Source organism: Apodemus sylvaticus, chromosome 18 (assembly GCF_947179515.1).
Source record: "Apodemus sylvaticus chromosome 18, mApoSyl1.1, whole genome shotgun sequence".
NCBI lineage: Eukaryota > Metazoa > Chordata > Mammalia > Rodentia > Muridae > Apodemus > Apodemus sylvaticus.
The window spans coordinates 38294585-38320742 of NC_067489.1; the positions used below are offsets into that span (position 1 = coordinate 38294585).

General features: G+C 39.9%; 2 protein-coding genes across 2 annotated transcripts; both read left to right on the plus strand.

Moving 5' to 3' along the window:
• The first annotated feature begins 790 nt into the window (after positions 1–790).
• Positions 791–4218, plus strand: LOC127669002 (disintegrin and metalloproteinase domain-containing protein 25-like). The gene is given in 2 exon segments (XM_052162883.1): positions 791–859; positions 1909–4218. Coding segments are annotated over 2 exon segments (2379 nt in total).
• A 19297-nt stretch (positions 4219–23515) lies between these two features.
• On the plus strand, positions 23516–25780 carry LOC127669003 (disintegrin and metalloproteinase domain-containing protein 25-like). The gene has a single exon (XM_052162884.1). The coding sequence runs from the start codon at positions 23516–23518 to the stop codon at positions 25778–25780; it is 2265 nt and encodes a 754-aa protein (XP_052018844.1).
• Positions 25781–26158: the final 378 nt, after the last annotated feature.

The window sequence follows — 26158 nt, forward strand, 5'->3', positions numbered from 1 at the left end:
GCTCCTTGGATACTAAGATTGTTTACTCTGTATTTATTGAGTAAATGATTTTGTAGCCTTCTGTTGAATCCACTTCATCTATGATGTCATTTAATGCTGATACTTATTTGATTATGTTTCCCTGGATGTTGAGGATCAAGTGAGGCCATGTAGGCAACATGAGCAAAAAAAAGTACAGAAGGTATAATGCTTATATGACATTGGGGGAAATGCATAATGGTGGTATGTAAATAGATGAATTCACTTTGAAGTTATTAAAACATACTAGAAAATCTGATCACTCATTCTGGGGAGTCAATAGAAAGCAAACTGTTTGAGATAGTACAATCATGGGGTAAAACCTAAGCTAGTTGCACTGTTCTGAAGCCTGAGAGTTTCTTGTTGCTAGGCAGTTCAATCTAGAACTCAACTCTATAGGAGAAAAAGAATGTGGGGACCAATATTCTCTTTGTTATCTTAAGTCTCAAGAAAAATCTACACTGCAGATGTGACATGAAGCAACTATCATTAGACAAGGTCATGGCCATTGTCACTTCACCTGCTAGTAAGTCATTCAAGAATTAACACTAGGGATAGAAGCACAAATATTTAGACTATGAGTTCACACAGGAACACACCTTGACTCTTATGTAGTATTTGAAACCATAAGCAGATAAAAACATTATATCTATCTTCTTTCCTATTCTGCTCTCTTTAATTGACTGGGCATTCTAAACCTTTATAATGTGTGGTTCCTCTGCTTTGGATAACACTGAGTTAGACACTATATCAGAAAAAAATGCCAGGTAGAATGACTGGTACAGAGATTGATGAGTCTGACGAAGCTATGGAAAGAAATAATGGAGAAAAGATTTTGAAGGTCAAAAGTAAGACTTTTGTAGTACATGGTACTATATGTATCTGTATGAACGATGTCACAGCCACTCCGGAGTTATGACATGTTGATTCATAGTACAACTTATTGTCTACAGTATAAAGCCAATCCAGATCATATTATTTTGTTTTCCTTTGAGAAAATTGCATGACATTTTAAGAATAAATTATGATGAAGTCATATGAATTAATTATCAAGAATATCACATCAATAATGATTAAACCTTTCCCATCAGAACAAAAACTAGTATTAAAATTATCAAAGGAATTTCATGAAAATATATTTTCTTGGAAATATAAAAATCAATAAGTAATATGTGCCTGTAGTTCAAGTTCTCGAATGGGAGTCAGAGGCTAAAGGACTATGAACTCAAACCAGGCAAAGTGATATACTGAAATCCTGTCTTTAAAAACATGAAACCCACAGACATGGACAACACCCGAGGGTATTATGATGGTACTCACAATTTACAACTTTTGTCCTCAATAGATAATTTTCTTTTCTTTTCTTCTATGATCTCTTGGTGCTTTGCACAATAAGCTTGTAGTGTGTGTGAATACTCCTAAGTGTGTGTGTGTGTGTGTGTGTGTGTTGAACTAAAAAAAATGTAATGTGAGCAGTATTTACAATCTCTCCTACATAAGGTGACACAATTCAGTATTTACAATTGAAAGAAGAATTTTATTATATATACACATACACATACATACATAAACACACACACACACACACACACATATCCACTGTTTACTGATACCTTTCGTTAAATATTTACTTTAGGTATATAAATTCATTTGTTTAAAATTTTCCAAGAGTTCTCTATCTAGGTTCAAAGGGCATCAACCATGGAAAATTAAAAATTTTACTTTCACCCATAGTTTGTACTTTAACAAAATTAAGCAGCCAGTCTAATGCACTTCGTAGAGTCATGCCTTTGAACAATACCTCAGCCATTTTAGCTCACATCTTGATCTTTCTTTTCCGCCGTGGCCTGCCCATAACTGAGATACTCCAATTTTTGTCCTTTCATTTAGTCTTTCTGCTTTAATGAATGCACCAACTCAACCAGAAGACAAACAATTAAAATCCAGCACTGCTTGCAAACAAGACAAAGGGCATCCTCCTTTGCTGTCTCATAGGATAAGGATGCTATGGGTAAGGCTGTGGTACACACACAGATACCTCATTTGTACCTCTGGCTGGAGATACTGACAATTCTTTCATCATGGCCCTTGACTGGGTATGCCCAGCACACCAGCCTCCCAGAAGTAGTGATACCCTTACAGGTCACAGGCAACAGACCAACGTGGGCTATGGGATGGCTGACCTATAGCCTGCACTTTGGGGGCCAGAAACACTTTATTTACATGAAGGCCAAGAAGTTCTTGGTATCAAGACTCTTCTCTGTATTCACTTACACTAAGCAAGGTGCTCTACACAAAGATCAGCCTTATGTCCAGAATGATTGCTACTACCATGGCTTTATGGATGGAGACACAGAGTCCAGGGTTGCTATTAACACCTGCTATGGAGGCTTTCAAGGAATATTACAGATAAATGGCACAGTGTATGAAATCAAGCCCAAGAAACTTTCTTCTACATTTGAACATTTGGTTCACAAGCTAGACAGTGAGGAGAAAGCTTCACTTCCCATGAGATGTGCCTTGACAGAAGAAGAGATAGCACGGCAAATGATGCTTCAGAAGAATGAGAACCCCACTCTGATGCAAAGCCAGTATGAGGGATGGTGGACTCACAAGCGTTTTCTTGACCTGGCATTGGTTGTTGACCGTGATCGAGTTCGTTATCATAACAATAATAGGACACATGTGTTAATGGAAGTTTTCATCATTATCAATATAATTAATGATATTTTTCTTGCACTGGATATTGAGGTAATTTTAATTGGAGTTGAGATGTGGAATGAAGGAAACCTTGTTCCAGTGAATAGAATGGATATTCTTCTAAAAGAGTTTTGTATTTGGAAGACTCTCAGCTTTAATATTCGTATTCCAAATGACATTACACATATTTTTGTGAATCATTATTACGGTGGGCTCCTTGGTTTAGCTTATGTTGGAACTGTCTGTGTGCCATCTCTTAATTGTGGAGTTGATCGTCTGTTAGGACGTGACCTTTTGTTATTTGGACATATTATAGCACACGAGATGGGTCATAATTTGGGTATGAAGCATGACAGAAGCTCATGTACATGTGGAACTAAGGATTGCTTAATGTCTGCAACATACAATGGCAACGATGCATTCAGTAACTGTAGTTATGATGCACTTTGGACAAAATATGCTACTGCAAATTGTTTGCGCAAGGATAAGAAGTCAATAGGCAACCTAGGAACCCAGTTCTGTGGTAATGGAGTGGTTGATGACGGAGAGCAGTGTGATTGTGGAGACAGGCATTCGTGTGCAGTAGATCAATGTTGTAACTCCAGGTGTACCCTCAATGATGGTGCTGCCTGTGCTTTTGGGCTTTGCTGCTTACATTGTCAGATCTTGCCAGCAGGCACAATCTGCAGAGAAAAGGTCAATGAATGTGACCTTCCAGAATGGTGCAACGGGCATTCCTCTAAGTGTCCTAATGACGTTTATTTGCTCAACGGGAGCCCCTGTAAAGATGGTGGCTACTGCTATGAAAAGAGTTGTAATATCCGAGATGAACAGTGTAAGCAAATCTTTGGCAAAGAAGCCAGGAGTGCATCTCACAGTTGCTACAGAGAACTCAACACCCAAGGTGACCGTTTTGGCAACTGTGGTATGATCAGAGATACATACTTAAGATGTAGTGACTCAGATAGCCTCTGTGGCAGAGTTCAGTGTGAGAACGTAACAGGCATTCCATTTTTGCAAGAGCATTCCACTATACACTGGACTCATCTCAATGGTGTCACCTGCTGGGGGACTGACTACCATTTTGGGATGACAATCCCTGACATTGGTTTTGTGAAAGATGGCACAGACTGTGGTCCAGAGCATGTGTGTATTAATAAGAAGTGTGTCCGTAAGTCCATGTGGCTACATCAGTGTTCACCCAAGACATGTACTATGAAAGGTGTATGCAACAACTTATACCACTGCCACTGTAACCATGGGTGGGAGCCACCACATTGCCTGGAAAGTGGCCTTGGAGGGAGTGTTGACAGTGGCCCACCACCTGGGGAAGAAGAGGAACCCCAGGAAAATATGAACCTGATTATTCTGGTTGTTTTTGTTATTTTCTTATTCTTTCTGTTACCTTGGCTTTTGAATAGGTATGTTTCCACTTCAGAGGAGGAGGAAGAGAACAATATAGCAAGCCATGAGTTCCAACAGCAACAGGTTGAAATGTGAAAAGTAACACGCTATAAGCCTTCATGCATTACCACGTATCATCTTGGCATGTGTAGCATTGCATGTTTTAAAATTAGCTGACAGAAAGTTCTAGAGATATTTAATATTTCAGCATGGAAAATAAACCCCTCAGTGTTCAATAAAAGTATAGTTCCTGGTATATATGTAATGTCTTTCACTTTCAGCAATTTTAGTGCCTCATGCTATCTTACAGTGTTCATAGTTAAGCCCACCCCTTGGGGATCCCCCTTTTGTTTTGCCTCTCTCAGTTCTAACCCCCCCACACACACACTCACATACACACTCTCTATTCTTCTTGGCACACACAGAACAGGATTCTTTGGGTCCTTGTTTCTCACTGTTGGTCCTCTGCAGTAGAACTCTCCTACACTGGAGTCACGGCGAGATTGAAACCTGGATTGGAAACTTGTTTAAGAGAAGTTCTGGTCAGTGTAACCTCAGAGGCCTTTCTCACTTGGGTGGCATCAGAAGCTTTATTTGACTCTTGAACACAGGGTGTGACCTATATCATGCGTGTATCCACAGATAGTGTTGCCTTTAGTCACATTGGACAGACACATGTTCATCAAAACCTGTACCACTGTGAAGTCTTGGAGAAGAATTTTAGTCCCGTGTCAATGGATCTCAATCAAAAACATAGCCATGCCAGAATGCAAATATGTCCTGGATTATAGTATGATCTGTCCAGAATAGACAAGCCCTTAATACCTACATTTAATCCCTAGCAATGAAGGTCAAGGTTTGGTTGTAGGAAGAGGCAACCAGGGCTGAAAGTGAAGTCTAATTGTGGGCAAAGTAACAAATCAGAGAAACAATTGACAGATAAGCCAAAGATAAGTTATGTCCAACTCAGAGAACAGCATAGGAATGAGAGGCTACTTTCTAGCAGTACAGTGAGAGAAATGTGTGACAGTTTTTACCCAGAAAGTTTTACAAAGGGAGTGGCAGAGAGAACAACCTAGACACAGGTAAAGACAGAAAAAAGCCAGAGAAGGATCAGGAGCCAGGATATTAAAACATGTTGCTGAGCACCATGAGAAAGGAGAGAGAGAAGATGGGGTGAGGACAAGCTGACATGGGTAGAAATTATCAATCATGACCATGAGCCGGGCAGTGGTGACGCACGCCTGTGATCCCAGCACTCTGGGAGGCAGAGGCAGGCGGATTTCTGAGTTCGAGGCCAGCCTGGTCTACAGAGTGAGGTCCAGGACAGCCAGGGCTACACAGAGAAACCCTGTCTCAACACCTCCACCCCCCAAAAAAACATGACCATGAGAATTGGCTGATTAAAGTTAAGAGCTGCACAGATGGAATATAGCAAGTTCCAAAACTTGGGTTATTGATGGAGAAGTAATTCCATTAGCTTTTAGGGTAGATATCTGCCCAACGCTAGTGCATTAAAGGTTTATTATAAATGTAAAAAAAAAAAAAAACAAAGAAAGAAAACATATAGCTGAAGTTAATTAGAGGCCAAGCAGAGCAATTCAGTGATAAGCTGAGAAGAGTCAGATTGAATCAGTCAGTTTGGAGGATTAGATTGTTAGGAGGCTACTAGATCCAGGCCTTACCCTAGGGATAGTTAGAATAAAGAAAGAAAAGCCTGGGCTGAACCCAAACTAGGATTCACACAGCTTGTGTATGTCTGTCATCTCATCCCATTATCAGAGGAAATAAAAGTGACATTTAGAAGGTCTCCAGCAATAGATAATTGCAAACTACCTTTGAGACTTCTGGCTGACCCAACTCCATTGTCTCCTGAGTGGCCGTAAGGTGGTATTAGAAATGGCTCAGAGAGTAGACAGTGCTTCTACTAGCTTCCCTAGCACATCATTCTCATCCCCAGAGAAGCAGAACAACTGTCAAACAACCTCCCTCCTGAGGGCTGAGTCCTGGGTCCCTGAACCTTTTCTGAATCACAAAGATTCCAGTGCCCTGTTGCCAAATCCTTCTTTAGATATTAGGGTTCCACAATCAAGGAACTAACTCCCAAACTCATAGCCGAATATCCTCAGTCTCTTCATAGTGACCTCCAGTCCAGAGTTGATAGAGACACCATGTAGTTGGCAGTGTGGGGGTCTCTCAAGAAAGTATTTTGTCATGTCTGGATGCTGAGTGATATGTCACATCCCTTAGTAAACCAGAGAACACAGGAGAGAGTCACATGCATGAGAATTCTTTTAAAATCTCCACATGTTCATTTTGCTCCATTGGGATTTTTGCCTTGTACTTAAGTATAATGTCTGAAGGCCTCTAAACTGGAGCTCCTATTGCTAGCAATTCAACATCTTTACACCTTTGTTTGCAGTATCGGATGCAGACGCAGGGCTATGGCGCTTGTGCCATCACTAAAATGGCAGCCTCACAATTTTGAGGAACTGACTTCTCAAGAATCCATGCTAAAAGGCCAAGTGTGGTGGTTTGTGGATGATTGGAATGCTATTTCTGGTCAGGTAGAGTTAGGCAGCTTCATTCTTGGGTTCATTCCTTAGCAGTCTATCCTATCTTGTGAACTCCAAGTCAACAAGAGTCCTTGTCTTGAAGGAGGTGGACAGAGTGTCTGAGGGTTCTACTTGAGGTTGTGACCTCATGAACATGCTCTTACATGCATGTGTACTTTCACCCAATCACATATGTTCACACACAAAGATACATATGCCCACACCACATACATACACATATGTGTATATAAAGAATAGGATCCAGAATATTGTAATATTTACAGAGCCATTGGAATAAAGTTAAGTATTCACTGTCATGTTTCCTATGCAAATAATACCAATAATCCTCAACTTTGAAAAATCGTAGCATAAAGAAGCAGATCACTCTGCTGGTGAGAACCACATCAATAGAAATGTCAAACCTTGAGACAAATCTGAAATGGGCAGAGAAAGCTCAGCCTGCATTTGATCAGCTTTGGCTCCTTGGTGTGCCATGGGTGTTAGGTAGAGTCAGGGTGAGGATCTCTGCTGAGAGGGAAAGCCCAGGTCTCTTGCTCTGACACAACACTAAACTCAAGTTTTGAGTGTTAGAACAAGGCATTGTTAAGTCATGGTGATTATCATACCATCCTGCATCATCATTCCTAAGTCATGTGATGAATTTGAGGGCTTCCTGGGCCCTCTGCATTAACAACTGACATTTCTAAATTCTACAACTTCATGAACCACATTGCTTATGAACATGAGACATGAAGGAGGCTTGTCTCAAGTAAGTAAAGTGTCTGTGTTAGGATTCTTTATTGATATTGAACTTGAAGTCAGCAAGAGAGTAGACTGAGCCTCTCTATACTGGTGAGATTAATCCTTACAGACATCCTGTAAGGCTGTAAGTCTGGCATATAGTCTTCTGGAATGAAAGTCTGGAAGACCACATGTGAACAGTGAAACAGCAGAAGAGTGAAGGACGGCTGGCCCAAGATGGACTAATTCTGACCTTGATCATCCATGACTGTGTTGGGTAATCGTCTTTGCTGTATTTTTCTAAGACAGAAAACAGAGTAACATGGTGTATCTACCTGGGGAGCAATTGGCTGTATTTAGATATACCTGAACACAGATTAGCATTTATAACCTTAGCGTGGCTTGACTATCTCCATCAAATTAATTTCATTTCCTTTGGCAGTGTAATAGTAATTGATGGAGCATAAAAATGTATTTAGGGACATATTGATCTTATGGATGAAGGTTCTTACCCAAGTACTAACAAAGCCCAAATTTGCTTAGCTTTGTAATCAAAAGACATATATTCTATTCATGACATTCCGAATGAAGTGAACTGAGTTGATTATCGCATCATTTAGGATACTATTACTGGAGAGAAATGAATGAAAATGTATCCAAGACAAGTATCTGCCTGTAGACCAATGTAAGAAGATTATCAAAGTCCACATATGGACAAGTATTTTAAACGGAAGGAAACACCATACTCTTTATTCAGTAATATTTTTATTAATTGTTTGGGAATGTTTTTATTAATCCTTTGTGAACCTTGAGTACTCAAACTTCCCACTCCTCTGAAGTCTGCCCCCCAATGCCACCTTAATTCTGTCTCCCATCCCCATACACACAGATCAAAAAGAAAAAGAAAGAAAAAAGTTAAATTTGTGTGACTCATATATTCAGTGGAACATTATCAAACTCCCAGTCCCTTAAAGATAACTGAGTTTTTCCTCCGACCCAGAAGCCATTAATAACAGAGAGCTACACTTCAGCATCCTTATTTTCTAAATTCTTTGTTTACATTCCAAATGCTTTCCCCTTTCCCAATTCCCCCCCCCCCCCCGTCCCCATATGTCCCATAAGCCTTCTTCTCTCCACCCATTCTCCAATCACCTCCCTCCTTTTTTCTCTGTCTAGTACTCCCCTACAATGCTGGATCAAGCCTTTCCAGGATCAGGGCCCTCTCCTTACTTCTCCATGGGAGTCATTTGATATGCTAATTGTGTCTTGGGTATTCAGAGCTTCTTGGTTAATTAATATCCACTTATCAGTAATTGCATTCCATGTGTATTCTTTTGTGACTGGGTTACCTCACTTAGGATGATATTTTCCAGTTCCAACCATTTGCCTAAAACTTTCATGAATTCATTGTTTTTAATTTTCAGCATCCTTATGATAATTTTTAAGTGTCTGTTTCTGTAATACGAACAGTGCAGCAACCTTTGCATAAACAAGTGGGCTACACAGCCACAAAAGCATCTCCTCCAGGAAGACCTTATTGAGGACTTCCTTAGAGACCAAGGATTGCTGACTCAAACAATGCCAGCCAAACAGGAACTACAGTTTAGAAGAGGTACTTTCTTGGGACCAATTTGACACAGGTAGAGGGTACTAAAGGAACTTATAGAAGCATTCAGAGGAGCTTGCTGCAACATTTCTCACTTCCATGCCATCTTACCTCCAATTCCCAAGGGCAAGTAGGGTCGAGTACAGGCAGCACCCTTCTATGGACTTCTGTCTAGGCTGTTACTTTGGAAGGGGGGATTGGTGGTTTTCACAGAAGCCATGTTTCTTTTTCTCAAATGAGTCTGTAGTCATCAATACCATGGCAATGTAGTTTTTTTTTTTTTTTTTTTTTTTTTTTTTTTTTTTTTTTTTTTTTTTGCTATTTATAGTCAGTGGGAGCATGGATCATGGATTACACGTGGTTTCTAGTAACAGCACAGAACATGAACATGCTACTGACCTCAGTATGGCCTTCCATGATGCTAAAAAACCAGCCATATGCTGCATAGGCCACAGACATCATCACAACCCTAGAACAGCACAGACCAAAGACATCAACATGAGCTTCTGTACTACTATGTGCCATGGACATCAAAGCAGACCTTGACTGCAATAGGACCATGGACCCAGACATGGTCCCCAACAGCAGAATTAACCTGGACATCAACATTTTCCCAGGTGGCAGCACAGGCCACCTATATTAATATGACCCCAAGCTCAGCAAAGTCCTCTGTCATTAGCATAGCCTCAGGTTGTAGCACAGACCATTGAGATTTACACAGCCTTCAGTAGTAACATAAGTCCAAGCTGTAGCAGGACCACAGGAGCACACATGGCCCTCAGCAGTTGCAGAGACCTGAGGATTATCATGACCTCAGTTAAGCCTCCCCATCTCCCACTTGTCACTTCATTTATCTTTCTTACTTCTCAATGAAAAGTCCTACCTCTCATGAAAAGACCTTCATTGTAATGCCATTGGAAAATGCAATATATCGTTATATATATATATATATATATATCCTGTGTGTGCATAGAGATATATAGAGATAAGGATACAGATACAGATACTGATACAGATACAGATACAGATATAGTCACTCTCATAGACTTCCTGGAACCTTTCCTATCCCAGGTATCTGGCATGGCTAAGAGATGCACCCCACACCCTCCAGCAGACTTCTGTTGACACTACAGGCCCTTTCTCCATGGCCTTCCCTACATCTGAGACCTTTGGGATAAATAAGGAAGGAAAAATTGTGGATCTAATAATGATGGGTTTGACTGCCAAATTGACAAGTGATCAGTTTTTCTGGATGGTTTTGTGTTTCAACTTGACACAAGTTCAAATCATCAGAGACAAAGGAGCTTTGGATTAGAAATGCCTCCATAAATACAAACTAAACAGAGACAGTGAAACTAACAGAAGTTTTGGACCAAATGGATTTAATAGATATCTATAGAACATTTCATCCTAAATCAAAAGAATATACCTTCTTCTCAGCACCTCATGGTATCTTCTCCAAAATTGACCATATAATTGGTCACAAAACAGACCTCAACAGATATAAGAAGATCAAACTAATTTCATGCCTCCTATCAGATCACTATGGAGTAAGGGTGGTCTTCAATAGCAACAAAAACAACAGAAAGCCCACATACACATGGAAGCTGAACAATGCTCTACTCAATGATAGCTTGGTCAAGGAAGAAATAAGGAAAGAAATCAAAACTTTTCTAGAATTTAATGAAAATGAAGGCACAACATACCCAAACTTATGGAATGAAAATGAAAGCAGTGCTAAGAGGAAAACTCATAGCTCTGAGTGCTTACAAAAAGAAACTGGAGAGAGCATACACTAGCAGCTTAACAACACACCTGAAAGCTTTAGAACAGAAAGAAGCTAATACACCCAAGAGGAGTAGAAGACAGGAAATCATCAAACTCAGGGCTGAAATCAACCAAGTTGAAATAAAAATAAATATACAAAGAATCAACAAAACCAGGAGCTGATTCTTTGAGAAAATCAACAAGATAGATAAACCTTTAGCGAGACTAACCAGAGGGCACAGAGACAATATCCAAATTAACAAAATCAGAAACAAAAAAGAAGAAATAACAACAGAAACTGAGAAAATTCAAAAAATTAGCATATCCTACTACAAAAGCCTATACTGAAGACAACTGGAAAATCTGGATAAAATGGATAATTTTCTAGACAGATACCAACTATCAAAGTTTAATCAGGATCAGATAGACCATCTAAATGGTCCCAAAACCACTAAAGAAATGGAAGTGGTCATTGACAGTCTCCCAACCAAAAAAAAGCACAAGACCAGATGGTTTTAGTGCAGAATTCTATCAGACCTTCAAAGAAGACCTAACACCAATACTCTTCAAACTATTCCAAAAATAGAAATAGAAATGGAACCCTACTCAACTCGTTCTATGAAGCCACAATTCACTGATACCAAAACCACACAAAGATCCAACAAAGAAAGAGATCGATGCAAAAGTACCCAATAAAATTCTAGCCAACTGAATCTTAGAACACATCAAAACAATCATTCACCAATGATCAAGTAGGCTTCATCCCAGGGATGCAGGGATGGTTCAATATACAGTAATGTAATCTACTACATAAACAAACTCAAAGAAAAAAACCACATGGTCATTTCATTAAATGCTGAAAAAGCATTTGGAAAAATTCAGCATCCTTTCATATTAAAGGTCTTGGAAAGAACAGGAATTCAAGGGCCATACCTAAACATAATAAAAATTATATACAGCAAACCAGTAGCCAACATCAAACTAAATGGAGAGAAACTTGAAGAATTCCCACTAAAATGAGGCACCGGACAAAGCTGCCCTCTCTCCATATTTATTCAAAATAGTACTTGAAGTTCTAGAGCAATTAGAAGTAGCTAGATCAATCAGACAACAAAAAGAGGTTGAAGGGATACAAATTGGAAAGGAAGAAGTCAAATTATCACTATTTGCAGATGATATGATAGTATACTTCAGTGACCCAAAAAACACTGCCAGAGAACTACTACAGCTGATAAACAACTTAAGCAAAGTGGCTGGATATAAAATCAACTCAAGCAAATCAGTAGCCTTCCTATACTCAAAGGATAAACAGGCTGAGAAAGAAATTAGGGATATGACACCATTCACAATAGCCACAAACAGTATAAAGTATCTTGGGGTGACTCTAACCAAACAAGTGAAAGATCTATATGACAGGAACTTCAAGTCTTTGAAGAAAGAAATCCAAGAAGACCTCAGAAGGTGGAAAAATCTTCCATGCTCTTGGATTGGCAGGATTAATATAGTAAAAATGGCCATCTTGCCAAAAGCAATATACAGATTCAGTGCAATCCCCTATCAAAATCCCAACTCAATTCTTCAAAGAATTAGAAAGAGCAATTCTCAAATGCATCTGGAATAACAAAGAATCCCAGGATAGCTAAAACTATTCTCAACACTAAAAGAACTCCTGGGAGGAATCAGTATCCCTGACCTCAAGCAGTACTACAGAGCAATAGTGTTAAAAACTACATGGTATTGGTACAGTGACAGGCAGGTAGATCAATGGAATAGAATTGAAGACCCAGAAATGAACCCACACTCCTATGGCCACTTGATCTTTGATAAAGGAGCTACAACCATCCAGTGGAAAAAAAGACAGCCTTTTCAACAAATGGTACCAACTGGAGGTCAGTATGCAGAAGAATGCAAATTGATTCATTCTTATCTCCTTGTACTAAGCTCAAGTCCAAGTGGATCAAGGACCACTACATAAGACCAGACACACTGAAACTAATAGAAAAGAAACTGGGGAAGACCCTTGAGCACATGGGCACAGGGGAAAAGTTCCTGAACAGAACACCAACAGCTTATGCTCTAAGATTAAGAATTGACAAATGGGACCTCATAAAATTACGAAGTTTCTGTAAGGCAAAGGAGACTGTCAAAAGGACAAAATGGCAACCAACAAATTGGGAAAAGATCTTTACCAACCCTACATCCAACAAAGGGCTAATACCCAAGATATACAAAGAACTCAAGAAGGTAGACCCCAGAGAACCAAATAACCCTATTTAAAAATGGGGTACAGAGCTAAACAAAGAATTTTCACCTGAGGAATATCAAATGGATGAGAAGCACCTTAAGAAATGTTCAACATCCTTAGTCATCAGGGAAATGCAAATCAAAACAACCCTGAGATTTCACCTCACACCAGTCAGAATGACTAAGATCAAAAACACAGGAGAAAACAGGTGCTGGATGTGAAGAAAGAGGAACACTCCTCCACTGCTGGTGGGGTTGCAAGCTGGTACAACCACTCTGGAAATCATTCTGGTGGTTCCTCAGAAAACTGGGCATGACACTTCCAGAGGACCCTGCTATACCACTTCTGGGCATATACCCAGAGGAGTCTCCAGCATGTAATAAGGACACATGCTCCACTATGTTCATAGCAGTCCTATTTATAATAGCCAGAAGCTGGAAAGAAGCCAGATGTCCCTCAATGGAGGAATGGATACAGAAAATGTGGTATATTTTCACTATGGAATACTACTCAGCTATTAAAAACAATGAATTCATGAAATTCTTAGGCAAGTGGGTGGAACTGGAGAATGTCACCCTGAGTGAGGTGACCCAATCACAAAAGAACACACATGGTATGCACTCACTGATAAGTGGATATTAGCCCAGAAGCTTGGAATACCCAAGAAACAATTCACATATCAAATGATGCCCAAGAAGAAGGAAGGAGAGGCCCTTAGTCCTAGAAAGGCTCGATGCAGCAATGTAGGGGAATACCAAGACAGGGAAGTGGGAAGGGGTTGGATTGGGAAACTCCAGATTCTAGCTCTGCTGTCCTCCATTCCTGCCCTGAGTTCCTCCAGTGAGAGACTATGATATGGTGGTGTTAGCCATTCCCTCCCCCTTCAACTTGTTTTTGGTCATGGTGTTTCATTACAGCAAAAGCCATCCTAATTCAGACAGAAGACTAATATAAATAATACATGGGACTTAGGTGATAGCCCAGTACGTAAAGTGCTTGCTATACAAACATAAGGTATGAACTCTGATCCCTAGTATCCACATAAGGAGGCAGGCATGGAGGCATACACCTGTAATTCAACAACTAGGACTGGGTATGGAGGCAGGCGGATCCCCTAAGCTCCTGAGTCATCCAGCCTAAGTGAGCTGATAAACTCCAAGTCCATTGAGAGTGCTTATTTCAAATAAACAGAGAGGGAGGATGAGTGTCCACAAGATGCCAAGCATCAGTTATCAGTTTCCCCAAATGCATGCACACAAGTGCACACATGCATACACAGGTGAACACACAGGCACGACATACATTCATAGGCACGGGTACATATACCACAATAATGCTAAGACACACACATATAATAATACAGATAAATGATAAACAGAACAATATGGAAAGAACCAGACCAATTTTTTGTTTTGTTGTTGTTGGTGGTTTTTTTTTTAAGTGAAGTAGAGTTTTCACAGGAAGAAACACACATGGCCAATAAATACTTAAATTTATTCAAGATATTTAGCTAGCTGTTGGTAGCTCTCCACCAAACAATGGTAAGGGCCTATTGCCAAACACACCATTTATATATCTCATTTAACCAAGAGAAATTGAGCAGGTGCCTAATTACAGTCTTTACCCCCTCTTAACTAGTGTTCATGATCCTAGAAGAAACTATGCATGCTATCAGAGGACAAAGGTAACTACTGAGTCAGGTTGTTTGATGCACAAAGTCCAAAAACTTTGATGTGAAATTGTTACCTTTCCTGTGTGATACACTGGAACAATAGTGGCACAAACATTGTTGGAGTAAACAACCACTTTCGGCTTGGATTTAAGTCCAACTCCACAAGGTGCAACTCATGCTTGGCACTGCTCAGGTAGCCAAGAGCTGGAGACTAGATAGGCCATGAACCTAGGGGAAAACCAAACAGCGTTCTGTTAAAAACTCCTGTTAAAATGACTCCGAACAACATTCCACTTCTGGTCATAGGTCAGCATCTTGATCAGCCATCACCACAGAAGCTTCCTCCTGCAGTAGATGGCAACTAAAACCGAGACTTAAAACTGGGGAATGTGCAGAGAGAGAAAGAGAGAGAGAGAGAGAGAGAGAGAGAGAGAGAGAGAGAGAAGAGAGAGCGAGCCGGGAGGTGGGGAGGAGGGTCCAGGAAAAGGTGAATGCATAAAAACCATGATCACCATATATTGTATAAAATAAAATTTTATCTTCAATAAAAAACTCTCATCCATCAAGAAAATGCAAATCTAAACATTGTTCATGCAGTTTTTAGTTTAAGGGACTTATATTCTTAGTCCTTACCTGCTCTCTGCTTTCTGCTCTAGTAGCCTCAGAGTTTTAAGTCTTACATGATGGTCTTCTGAAAGTTCATTCTTGTGCAGAGTGAGAAAGGCATATCTCTTTTCATCCTTCTACATGTGGATATCCAACCTTAAAAATATAGATGTGTCAAAACAGTCTTGTTACGTGTATTTTTAACAATATTGCTGCTCCTTTGCCTGGGGCGCACTCTTGGCAGCCAGCGCTCCACCGGGGTTATCTATTCATCCTGGGTAGCTTCGCCAAGCTGGAGCTCCGACATCGCTCTCCTGCCAGCCTGCACTACACCTGGTTACCTCTACCCTAGAGCTCGGTCCTTTGCCTGATTCTCCCGTTCCAAAGCCCCTAAATCCCGCCCCGATTATGCTCTTTTTCTTCCAGCCCACTTTAATGCTGAGAATAGAAAACACAAGACAGTTCTAACACTTTAAAACCAGCCAGATAACACAACTGCTGGGCACGGAATCTATTGCCCTAAACTCATCAGCTATCCTATGTCAGTATTCCGCTGGTGGCAGAGGTCCCACCAGTTCTAGACTACCCCAGGCCTTATATGACATTTGTGTTCCCCTCCCAGAAGCCTGGCTGAGAAAGGAACTCTGCATCTAGTCTTTTCCTCTTCCTCCTGGAACCCGGAAATCCCACCCTTTTTCCTTCACCCAGCGATTAGCTTCCACTGTCTTTAACTGACACTATCAAGAACCAATTAGAGAGCCGGGCGGTGATGGCGCACTTCCTGTAATCCCAGTACTCTGGGAGGCAGAGGCAGGCTGATTTCTGAGTTCAAGGCTAGCCTGGTCTACAGAGTGAGCTCAAGGACAGCCAGGGCTATACAGAGAAACCCTGTCTCGAAAAAACCAATCCAAAAAGTAAAATAAAATAAAAAGAACCAATTAGGGAATCAATACCTCCCTGTACACAGCATTCTTCTTATCCAGACAAAAAACCAGCTGACTGTAGCTACATGGGTTTATGTCTGGCCCTTCTCTTCTCTGCTTATTAATCTAATTATCTGGTTTTGTCCCAGTACCATGTGCCTCTTGTTCTATGGCTCTGTAATATAACTTGAAATCAGGTGTGGTGACACTACCAGTCTTGGGTCTTGGACTAGGATTGCCTTGGTTCTCTGAGAACTTTGTGTTTGCACATTAATTTTGATATTTTTTTCTAGTTCTGTGAAGACAAGCATTGGAATTTGATAGGAATTGCATTGACTCTGTAGACTATTTCTGTTATGGTAGATATTGTCTCAAAATTGGTTCTTCTAACCTATGGGAATGGCAGCTTTTCTAGTATCCTCTTCAACTGCTCTCTTCAATGTTTTAAAATTCCCATTGTGGAGATCTTTTACTTCATTGGTTGACTGTACGAGAGGTCTTTGGTTTCGGTTTGTTTTGAGGCAATGGTGAATGGAATTGCTTCTTTGGTTTCTTCCTCAGCATGTTTATTATTTGTAATAGAAATACTTTAGGTTGTGTATGGTAATTTTGAATCCTTCCATACTGCTGAAAGTGTTCATCAGTTTTTGAGAGTTCTCTGGTGTAGTCTTTTGGGTCTCTTAAATACATAACCACAGATTTTGCAAATAAGAATTCTTTGACTTGCTAAGCAGTGGGAGGGTATGCGTTTAATCCTAGTGCTGGGAAGGCAGAGGTTGATGGATCTTATAAGTTCAAGGCCAGCCTGGTCTGCAGAGGGAGTTTCAGGACAGCAAGAGCTATACAAAGGAATACAGTCTCATTGAACCCCAAAACAACCAACCAAGAAAGCAAGCAAACAAACAAACAAACAAGCAACCAACCAAACAACCAAACAACAACAAGCCTTTGACTTCCTCCTTTCCCATTGCTATTCCCCTTATTTAGTTCTCTTCTCTGCGATGTTCTAGCCAAGCCTTCCAGTATTGCACTGAATAGAAGTGGAGAAAGTAGACAATGATTTGGGCCCTGATATTCGCAGAACAGCTTTGTGCTTTTCCCTAATTAATATAATGTTGGATATATATGTATACATATATGTGTATATGTATATATGGTAATAGATTATAGATGAGATATAGATATAGAGTTCTTTATTATCTCCTGATATGTTCTGATATGGCCCATCTAACACAGTTCTTCAAGACATTTATTTTGAAGAAGTGTTAGCTTTTGTCAATATCATTACATGTTTTTTGTGGTAGTCATGAAATTTGTCTTCTACCATTCATTTAAGAAATATACTGTGATTATTTATGTCTGGGTGCTGAACCATCCTGGCATCTGGAGAATAAAGCTAACTTAATCACATTTAATAATCTTTCTGATGTCTTTGTTAAATTATTCCTTGATTTCATTTATTTTTTTAAATATTCATATACAATATCTTCAGTCATGACTTCCCTTCTCATATCTCTTCCCAGATCCTCCCTACAACTCTACCTTCCTACCTACCCACCCAACTTCATGTTCTCTCTCTTTACAGAACAACAACAAAAAACCCAAAACACTAAATTCAAAACACACCAAAAACAATATAAAAAGGAAAAAAAAAAAGCCCATATACAAAAAATAAAGAACCTGGAGTTCATTTTGTTCTGGCCAGCTAATCCTGTCCATGGGACCAACCCTGAGGTGTGGTTAACATGCACAGAGATATTGAACTTGAGAAACTGAATTCCCCCTTCCCATCAGTCATTGATTGCAAATGACTTGTTGGTTAGGGGTGACAGGTCCTGTTCATGCCCCTCTCGGTTCTGGGACCCCATCTGCATAGACACTTTGCCGAGTTGACTTGTGCCTCTAGGCTGTTTTCTTGAAGTCAACCATTGCTTGTAACTCTTACAATTCCCTGCCTCATTTTCCCCCATGAATCCCTGAGAATTGAGGAAAGGGATTTGAGAGAGAAATCTGATTTTGGACTGAGTCCTCCAAAGTCTCTCACTTCCTGCTCACTGTCCACTTGCGAGTCTCTGTGTTAATATCCATCTACTGCAAGAAGAAGCTTTTCTAATGAGGATGGAGGGAGGCACTGCTTGTCCTCTTCCACTATTGTCGTAGTCTCTATTGTCAGTGTTCCTGTTATTTTGAGCTCTGAGTCTTTCCGCCTTACAATTTCTTTGGAAATAACCAAATTCACCACAATTAAAGCATCAAGCATTTAGGATTCCTGATATATCTAGCTATGATCTGCCTATGATATTTGCATTTACTCCTGAGAACCAATATCAGTTGTTTCCCTTGTGTATTCATCCACAGGGGTCCATGTGCTTTCAATGGTCTGATGGCTTTCTTACCCTTGGTGTTTACATTCTCAAATGCTAATATTTATATCAATGACTGTCTGGTTTCAGGGTCTGTTATGGCTTTATTCACAGGTGAACTCAACCTCTGTAAGAATTCTGGGAAGGCTTCTCCAGAATTTTGCATCATTTTAGTAAATGAAATAGTTTTTCCCCCCAGGTTCCTCAACCAAATTCCAAGTTCCTAAAGCATCAACATGACATTGTTCAACTACACCATCATTGTCAGATTGCATTTGTTCTTGTAAGTCAGCAGAACGCCCTTCATCAAGTAGATGGTTTTTGGTAACATTTTTTTTTAAGGATTTATTTAGTATTATATGTAAGTACACAGTAGCTGTCTTCAGACACACCAGAAGAGGGCATCAGATCTCATTACGGATGGTTGTGAGCCACCGTGTGGTTGCTGGGATTTGAACTCAGGATCTTTAGAAGAGCAAGCAGTCAGTGCTCTTAACTGCTCAGCCAACTCTCCAGCCCCCGTTGGTAACATTTATTGCCCTTGCTAAATGGCACTGTCCTGGTTTTGTGGCTTCCTGCCTCCATCATAACAACCTTTGTAATTGTTCATCTTCTAATACAGCTGACACCAATCCCTCCCCGTCTTGTGGGACAACCCTATGCTGTATTTATTGAATGTTTCTTTGACAGAGGAAGAATGTAAATTATATATTACAATAGCCTCTTTAAAATGCTTTAGGTCTAACATGTCTATGGGTTGCCACCATTGGAAGCAAGTATATGCTGAACAAAGACTGGGAAGGCTGAAGGTGCCTGTGTGGGCCCAAGCATATTCGCTGGCGTTGCACTCAGTTGTGCATTAACCGGTTGTACCTGTGCCATTGCTTGCTCTTTCATCTGGGTGGGGCAGCAGTTTATTTTCTACTCTAGTTTGCTTTTGTCGTTCATCATGCAGTACATTCCTGATCTCATTCACCAAGCCTGAACATTTTTCTCCTCCCTGTGGCCCCTTGTGTTTCCCAAGCACCTCTACCTCTATCTGCAAACTCTTTATGTCCACAGCCAACTCTGCATTCTTCGCTAACAGAAGAGAATTGTCTGGGTTTCCCATTATTTCCAAAACAGTATACGTGGAAATTATGAAGCAAAACAAACAAACAAAAATCCTTCTGGGACCAAGGCAGATTTCCTCCCAGCCATGTTGTGAAACTCCTTAAGCAACATTGCTAAGAATTCATAATCTCTCATTTTCTCTATATTACAAACCCATTATGCCTAAGCCACGTTGGGTACCACCTGTAACTTTAATTTTTTTAAAAAAACATATTTGTAATGATGGTTTTTAAATGTTTTAGCCTCTCTTCTTGCCTACCTACCACCCACCAGAGGTAGTAGAAAAGAAAGGACATGGGGGATGGACCGTTTAGAAAGGTTCTTTGGAATAATCCCATTTGCATTGTCAGGAAATCAGCAATTCAGTTCACAGATCACCAGTGGCAGCTCAATCCACTCACAAACGCTTCACAGATATACCCACAGTCCAGTTCAGTAGTGTCAGGATAGACCAGCAGGAGAAGTTCTAGCTGTGCCACCCCTCTTCCCTCAGCAAAGTGAAGATCAGTGAAGACTCAAGACCAGAAACACTCCTTCATGTGTTTGCCTCAGCAAAACACCTTCCAACACAACTGAGTTTTCAAAGAACCTTTAAGCTTCCATTTCAGAATATCAGTACTAACTTTCCGCTAGACCCATGACCTATCTAATGTCAGGTTCATGCCCACTTTTGCAGTGTCTTGTATGAATTACAGCTCATGGAGTGGGCTTCAAACTTCTTCTTTAAGAAAATATGGTTGGTTAATCCCATGACATTTGTACCATGATTGCACCAATATATCTTACAGGTAAGTTACTCTTATAGGTCCTTGGGTTTGTAGTTGGTGATATGAATGACTGCTTTTCTCCTGTAATATACAGAGCACCTTCTAGTACCATGAACACTAGTCATTAAGGGAGAAGCTTCTAGCTGGGCATTTGCTTGACTTCTCTATGTTGGATGACACAAGTATTGCCTTTAGCAATTGGACCTCATCACCAAGTTGTAGAAAGCAACCAATAGCCTAGGCATTAGCTTTTAACATTTTGGAACTTGTTTGGCAAATGACTCAACAAGAAGTTGCCTATTCCTGACACTAGAGGCTGTACTTGCAGGCATAATATATCTAGTTGTAACATTGTTGTCCTGGGAGAGAGAATATGTCATGTGTCTGTTGAAATCCATCTATTTCCATTTCTCTAAATGTTTTCAACTTGGCAGAATGTTTCTAGCAATGTATGTCCTAATGGGGTTCTGAATTCCATTCATGTCCACCGTAATGATTCACGTTGCTTTTCTCACTCCACTCATTTGTGTTTTCTTACTATTTTAGGTAGCATGGTTCACAGTTTGTTGATCTTTCAATTTCAAAAAAAAACCTGTTTGCTTCACTAATTTTTTTGTATTTGTTTATTTCTATTCTTTCATTTCTACAATAAATTCTTTATTTTAAACTACTAATATAGAATTTGGCTTGTTTTGGGTTATACAAGCCCAGTGTATATTATTTGCAATCACTTTGATTCTTTATATATAGGCAATTGGAACTCTATATTCTGGTGTTGTAACTGATTTACTGGTATTTAATAAGCTTTAATATGCTATGGGTTTTTTTTAGAAATTTATTTATATCTTCAATGACACATTCATCAGTCAATGGATTGTGTTATTTAATCTCCCAGAGTTCATGTGTGTTTGAATTTTTTGTTCTTTTAATATGTGTCTTCACTTCACTATGATCAGATAGAATACAAATAATTATTTCCATTTCTCTACATCTGAGAAGACTTCCATTCTTTCCTAGTATTATATTTCTTTTAGACAATGCTCCATGGATACTAAGTGTTTGCTCTGTACTCATTGAATACATTATTTTGTAGCTTTCTGTTGAATCCACTTCATCTATAATGTCATTTAATGCTAATGCCTATTTGTTTATGTTTCCCTGGATGGCCTCAACTGGGGTCATGTAGGCAACATTAGCAAAAAAGGTACAGAAGGTATAATGATTATATGACGTTAGGGAAAATGCAGAATGATAGTAATGAAAAGAAGTTAATTCACTTTGAAGGTTATGAAGCATAGGAAATCTGATCACTCATATGGAGGAGTCAATAGAAAGCAAACTGTTTGAGATAGTACAACCATGGGGTAGAACCTAAGCTAGTTGCACTGTTCTGTAGCCTGAGAGTTTCTTGTTGCTAGGCAGTTCAATCTAGAACTCAACTCTATAGGAGAAAAAGAATGTGGGGACCAATATTCTCTTTGTTATCTTAAGTCTCAAGAAAAATCTACACTGCAGATGTGACATGAAGCAACTATCATTAGACAAGGCCATGGACATTGTCACTTCACCTGCTAGTAAGTCATTCAAGAATTAACACTAGGGATAGAAGCACAAATATTTAGACTATGAGTTCACACAGGAACACACCTTGACTCTTATGTAGTATTTGAAACCAAAACCAGATAAAAGAATTATATCTGTCTTCTTTCCTATTCTGCTCTCTTTAATTGACTGGGCATTCTAAACCTTTATAATGTGTGGTTCCTCTGCTTTGAATAACACTGAGTTAGACACTATATCAGAAAAAAAATGCCAGGTAGAATGACTGGTACAGAGATTAATGAATCTGATGAAGCTATGGAAAGAAAATAATAGAGAAAAGATTTTGAAAGTCAAAAGTCAGACTTTTGAGGTATATGGTACTAAGTATCTGTATGAAAGATGTTACAGTCACTCCAGAGTTATGACATGTTAAGTCATTGTATAGTTCATTGTTCACATTACAAAGCCAATCCAGATCATATTATTTTGTTTTCCTTTGAGAAGATTTCATGACAATATTTTAAGAATAAATTATGAAGAAATCGTATGGATTAATTATCAAGAGTATCACATCAATTATGATTAGACCTTTCCCATCAGAACAAAAACTAGTATTAAAAATTATCAAAGGTGGGTGGGTGAGATGGCTCAGCAGTTAAGAGCACTGTCTGCTCTTCAGAAGGTCCTGAGTTCAAATCCCAGCAACCACATGGTGACTTACAACCATCCATAATAAAATCTTTTGCCCTCTTCTGGTGTGTCTGAAAACAGCTACAGTGTACCTACATATAATAATAAATAAATCTTAAAAAAATTATCAAAGGAATTTCACGAAAATATATTTTCTTGGAAATGGAAATATAAAAATCAATAAGTAATATGTGCCTGTAGTTCAAGCTCTTGAATGGGAACCAGAGGCTAAAGGACCATGAACTCAAACCAGGCAAAGCGATATACTGAAATCCTGTCTTTAAAAATAACAGCATGAAACCCACAGACACGGACAACACCCAAGGGTATTATGATGGTACTCATACTCACAATTTACAACTTTTGGTCTCAATAGATTTTTTTTCTCTTCTTTTCTGCTATGATCTCTTGGCATTCTGTGCAACAAGCTTACAGTGTGTGTGAATGGACTTGCATGGAGCCATGTTTCTGTGTGTGTCTTATATAACCGTTGATTTGTAAGGTCAAGAAATAAATCCATTAGCTCTTTGCCTAAGTTCAGAAAGTATCAACACTTGCAAATTAAAATTCTTTCTCACCCACAGTTTGATTGTACTTCAACAAAATTAAACAGCCAATCTAATGCACTTCGTAGAGTCATGCCTTTGAACAATACCTCAGCCATCTTAGCTCACATCTTGATCTTTCTCTTCTGCCATGGCCTGCCCATAACTGAGATACTCCAATTTCTGTCTTTCCATTTAGTCTTGCTGCTTTAATGCATCAACTCAGCCAGAAGACAGACTATTAAAAGCCAGCACTGCATGCAAACAAGACAAAGGCCATCCTCCTTTGCTGTCTCAGAGGACAAGGTGGCTATGGATAAGGCTGTGGTATACACAAGGATATCTCATCTGTACCTCTGGCTGGAGATACTGACAATTCTTTCATCATGGCCCTTGACTGGGTATGCACAGCACACCAGCCTCCCAGAAGTAGTGATACCCTTACAGGTCACAGGCAACAGACCAACGTGGGCTATGGGATGGCTGACCTATAGCCTGCACTTTGGGGGCCAGAAACACTTTATTTACATGAAGGCCAAGAAGTTCTTGGTATCAAGACTCTTCTCTGTATTCACTTACACTAAGCAAGGTGCTCTACACAAAGATCAGCCTTATGTCCAGAATGATTGCTACTACCATGGCTTTATGGATGGAGACACAGAGTCCAGGGTTGCTATTAACACCTGCTATGGAGGCTTTCAAGGAATATTACAGATAAATGGCACAGTGTATGAAATCAAGCCCAAGAAACTTTCTTCTACATTTGAACATTTGGTTCACAAGCTAGACAGTGAGGAGAAAGCTTCACTTCCCATGAGATGTGCATTGACAGAAGAGATAGCACAGCAAATGAAGCTTCAGAAGAATGAGAAACCCACTCTGATGCAAAGCCAGTATGAGGGATGGTGGACTCACAAGCGTTTTCTTGACCTGGCATTGGTTGTTGACCGTGAGCGAATTCGTTATCATAACAATAATACATCCCATGTGTTAATGGAAGTATTCACCATTATCAATATAATAAATAACATTTATCGGCAAATTGATGTTGAACTAGTTTTACTTGGAGTTGAACTGTGGAATAAAAACAACCATATGCCTGTGGATATCATAGAAACCCTCCTATTTGAATTTTGTGCTTGGAAGGCTCTCAGTCTTAATAGTCGTATTCCAAATGACATTGCACATATTTTTGTGAATCATGATTATGATATTTACCTTGGTTTAGCTTTTGTTGGAACTGTCTGTGAGCCATCTGCTAATTGTGGAGTTGATCGCGTATTAGGACGTAATCTTTTCCATTTTGGACAAATTATAGCACATGAGATGGGTCATAATTTGGGTATGGAACATGATACTGACTCATGTACATGTGGAGTAAAAAATTGCTTAATGGCTCCAACAGACAGTGGCATCACAAAGTTCAGCAACTGTAGTTATTCTGACTTTTGGGCAACATACGCTACCGCCAAATGTATGCGCAAGGAAAAGAAGTCAATAGGCACCCTCAATATCAAGCTCTGTGGTAATGGAGTGGTTGATGATGGAGAGCAGTGTGATTGTGGAGACAGGTATACGTGTGAAAGAGATCAATGTTGTAACTCCACGTGTACCCTCAAAGCCGGGGCTGCCTGTGCTTTTGGGCTTTGTTGCACACGTTGTCAGATCTTGCCAGCAGGCACACTTTGCAGAGAAGAGGTCAATGAATGTGACCTTCCAGAATGGTGCAACGGGCATTCCTCTAAGTGTCCTAATGACATTTATTTGCTCAATGGGAGCCCCTGTAAAGATGGTGGCTACTGCTATGAAAAAAGTTGTAGTGTCCGAGATGAACAGTGTAAGCAAATCTTTGGCAGAGAAGCCAGGAGTGCATCTCACAGTTGCTACAGAGAACTCAATACCCAAGGTGACCGTTTTGGCAACTGTGGTATGATCAGAGATGCATACTTAAGATGTAGTAACTCAGACAGCCTCTGTGGCAGAGTTCAATGTGAGAACATAACAAGCATTCCATTTTTGCAAGAGCATTCTACTGTACACTGGACTCATCTCAATGGTGTCACCTGTTGGGGGACTGACTACCATTTTGGGATGACAATCCCTGACATTGGTTTTGTGAAAGATGGCACAGACTGTGGTCCGGAGCATATGTGTATTAATAGGACGTGTGTTCATAAGCCAATTTGGGCAAGTCCGTGTTCACCCAAGACATGCAACATGAAAGGTGTGTGCAACAACTTACACCACTGCCACTGCAACCGTGGGTGGGCCCCACCATATTGCCTGGAAAGTGGCGTTGGAGGGAGTGTTGACAGTGCCCCTGTGAGTGAGAATGAAAAGAAACTCAAGAAAAGGAGTCGCATTTGGATTCTTTTTGCTTGCTTTTCAGTATTGTTCATTGTGTTCCTTTTTCTCTTGACTAGTTATGTAATGGCACCTAAGGATGAAGAACCCACAGTTTCCTCTCCAGAAATGAAAGAAGATACCAGTAGCGTAATCATCTCTGAAGCAGAAGAGCAATAATCTGTAATTTCAAATGTGGTATCAAATCTTCCTACATTTCCCATGTCCTACCATCTTGATATGTGAAACAGCATGTGTTTCTGAATTCAATGACACAAAGTCCTAGAGATATTTAGTATTTCAGCATGAAAAAGCTCATCATTCAATAAAGCTATGGTCCTAGTACATATCTCGTGGCTTTCACTCTCAGCCACTTTAATGCTTCAAGTTCTCTAATGGTGTTCTCAGTAAAGGCCTACCATAGATATCCTCTATGCCTGTGGTTTTAGTTCTGCCTCTCTCAATTAATTCCCAACCACCTCCGTTTCCTTTTGCTTATCACATGGGAAATGGGGTTCTTTGGGTACTGTTTGCTCACTGGTGGACCTGCTTCATAGA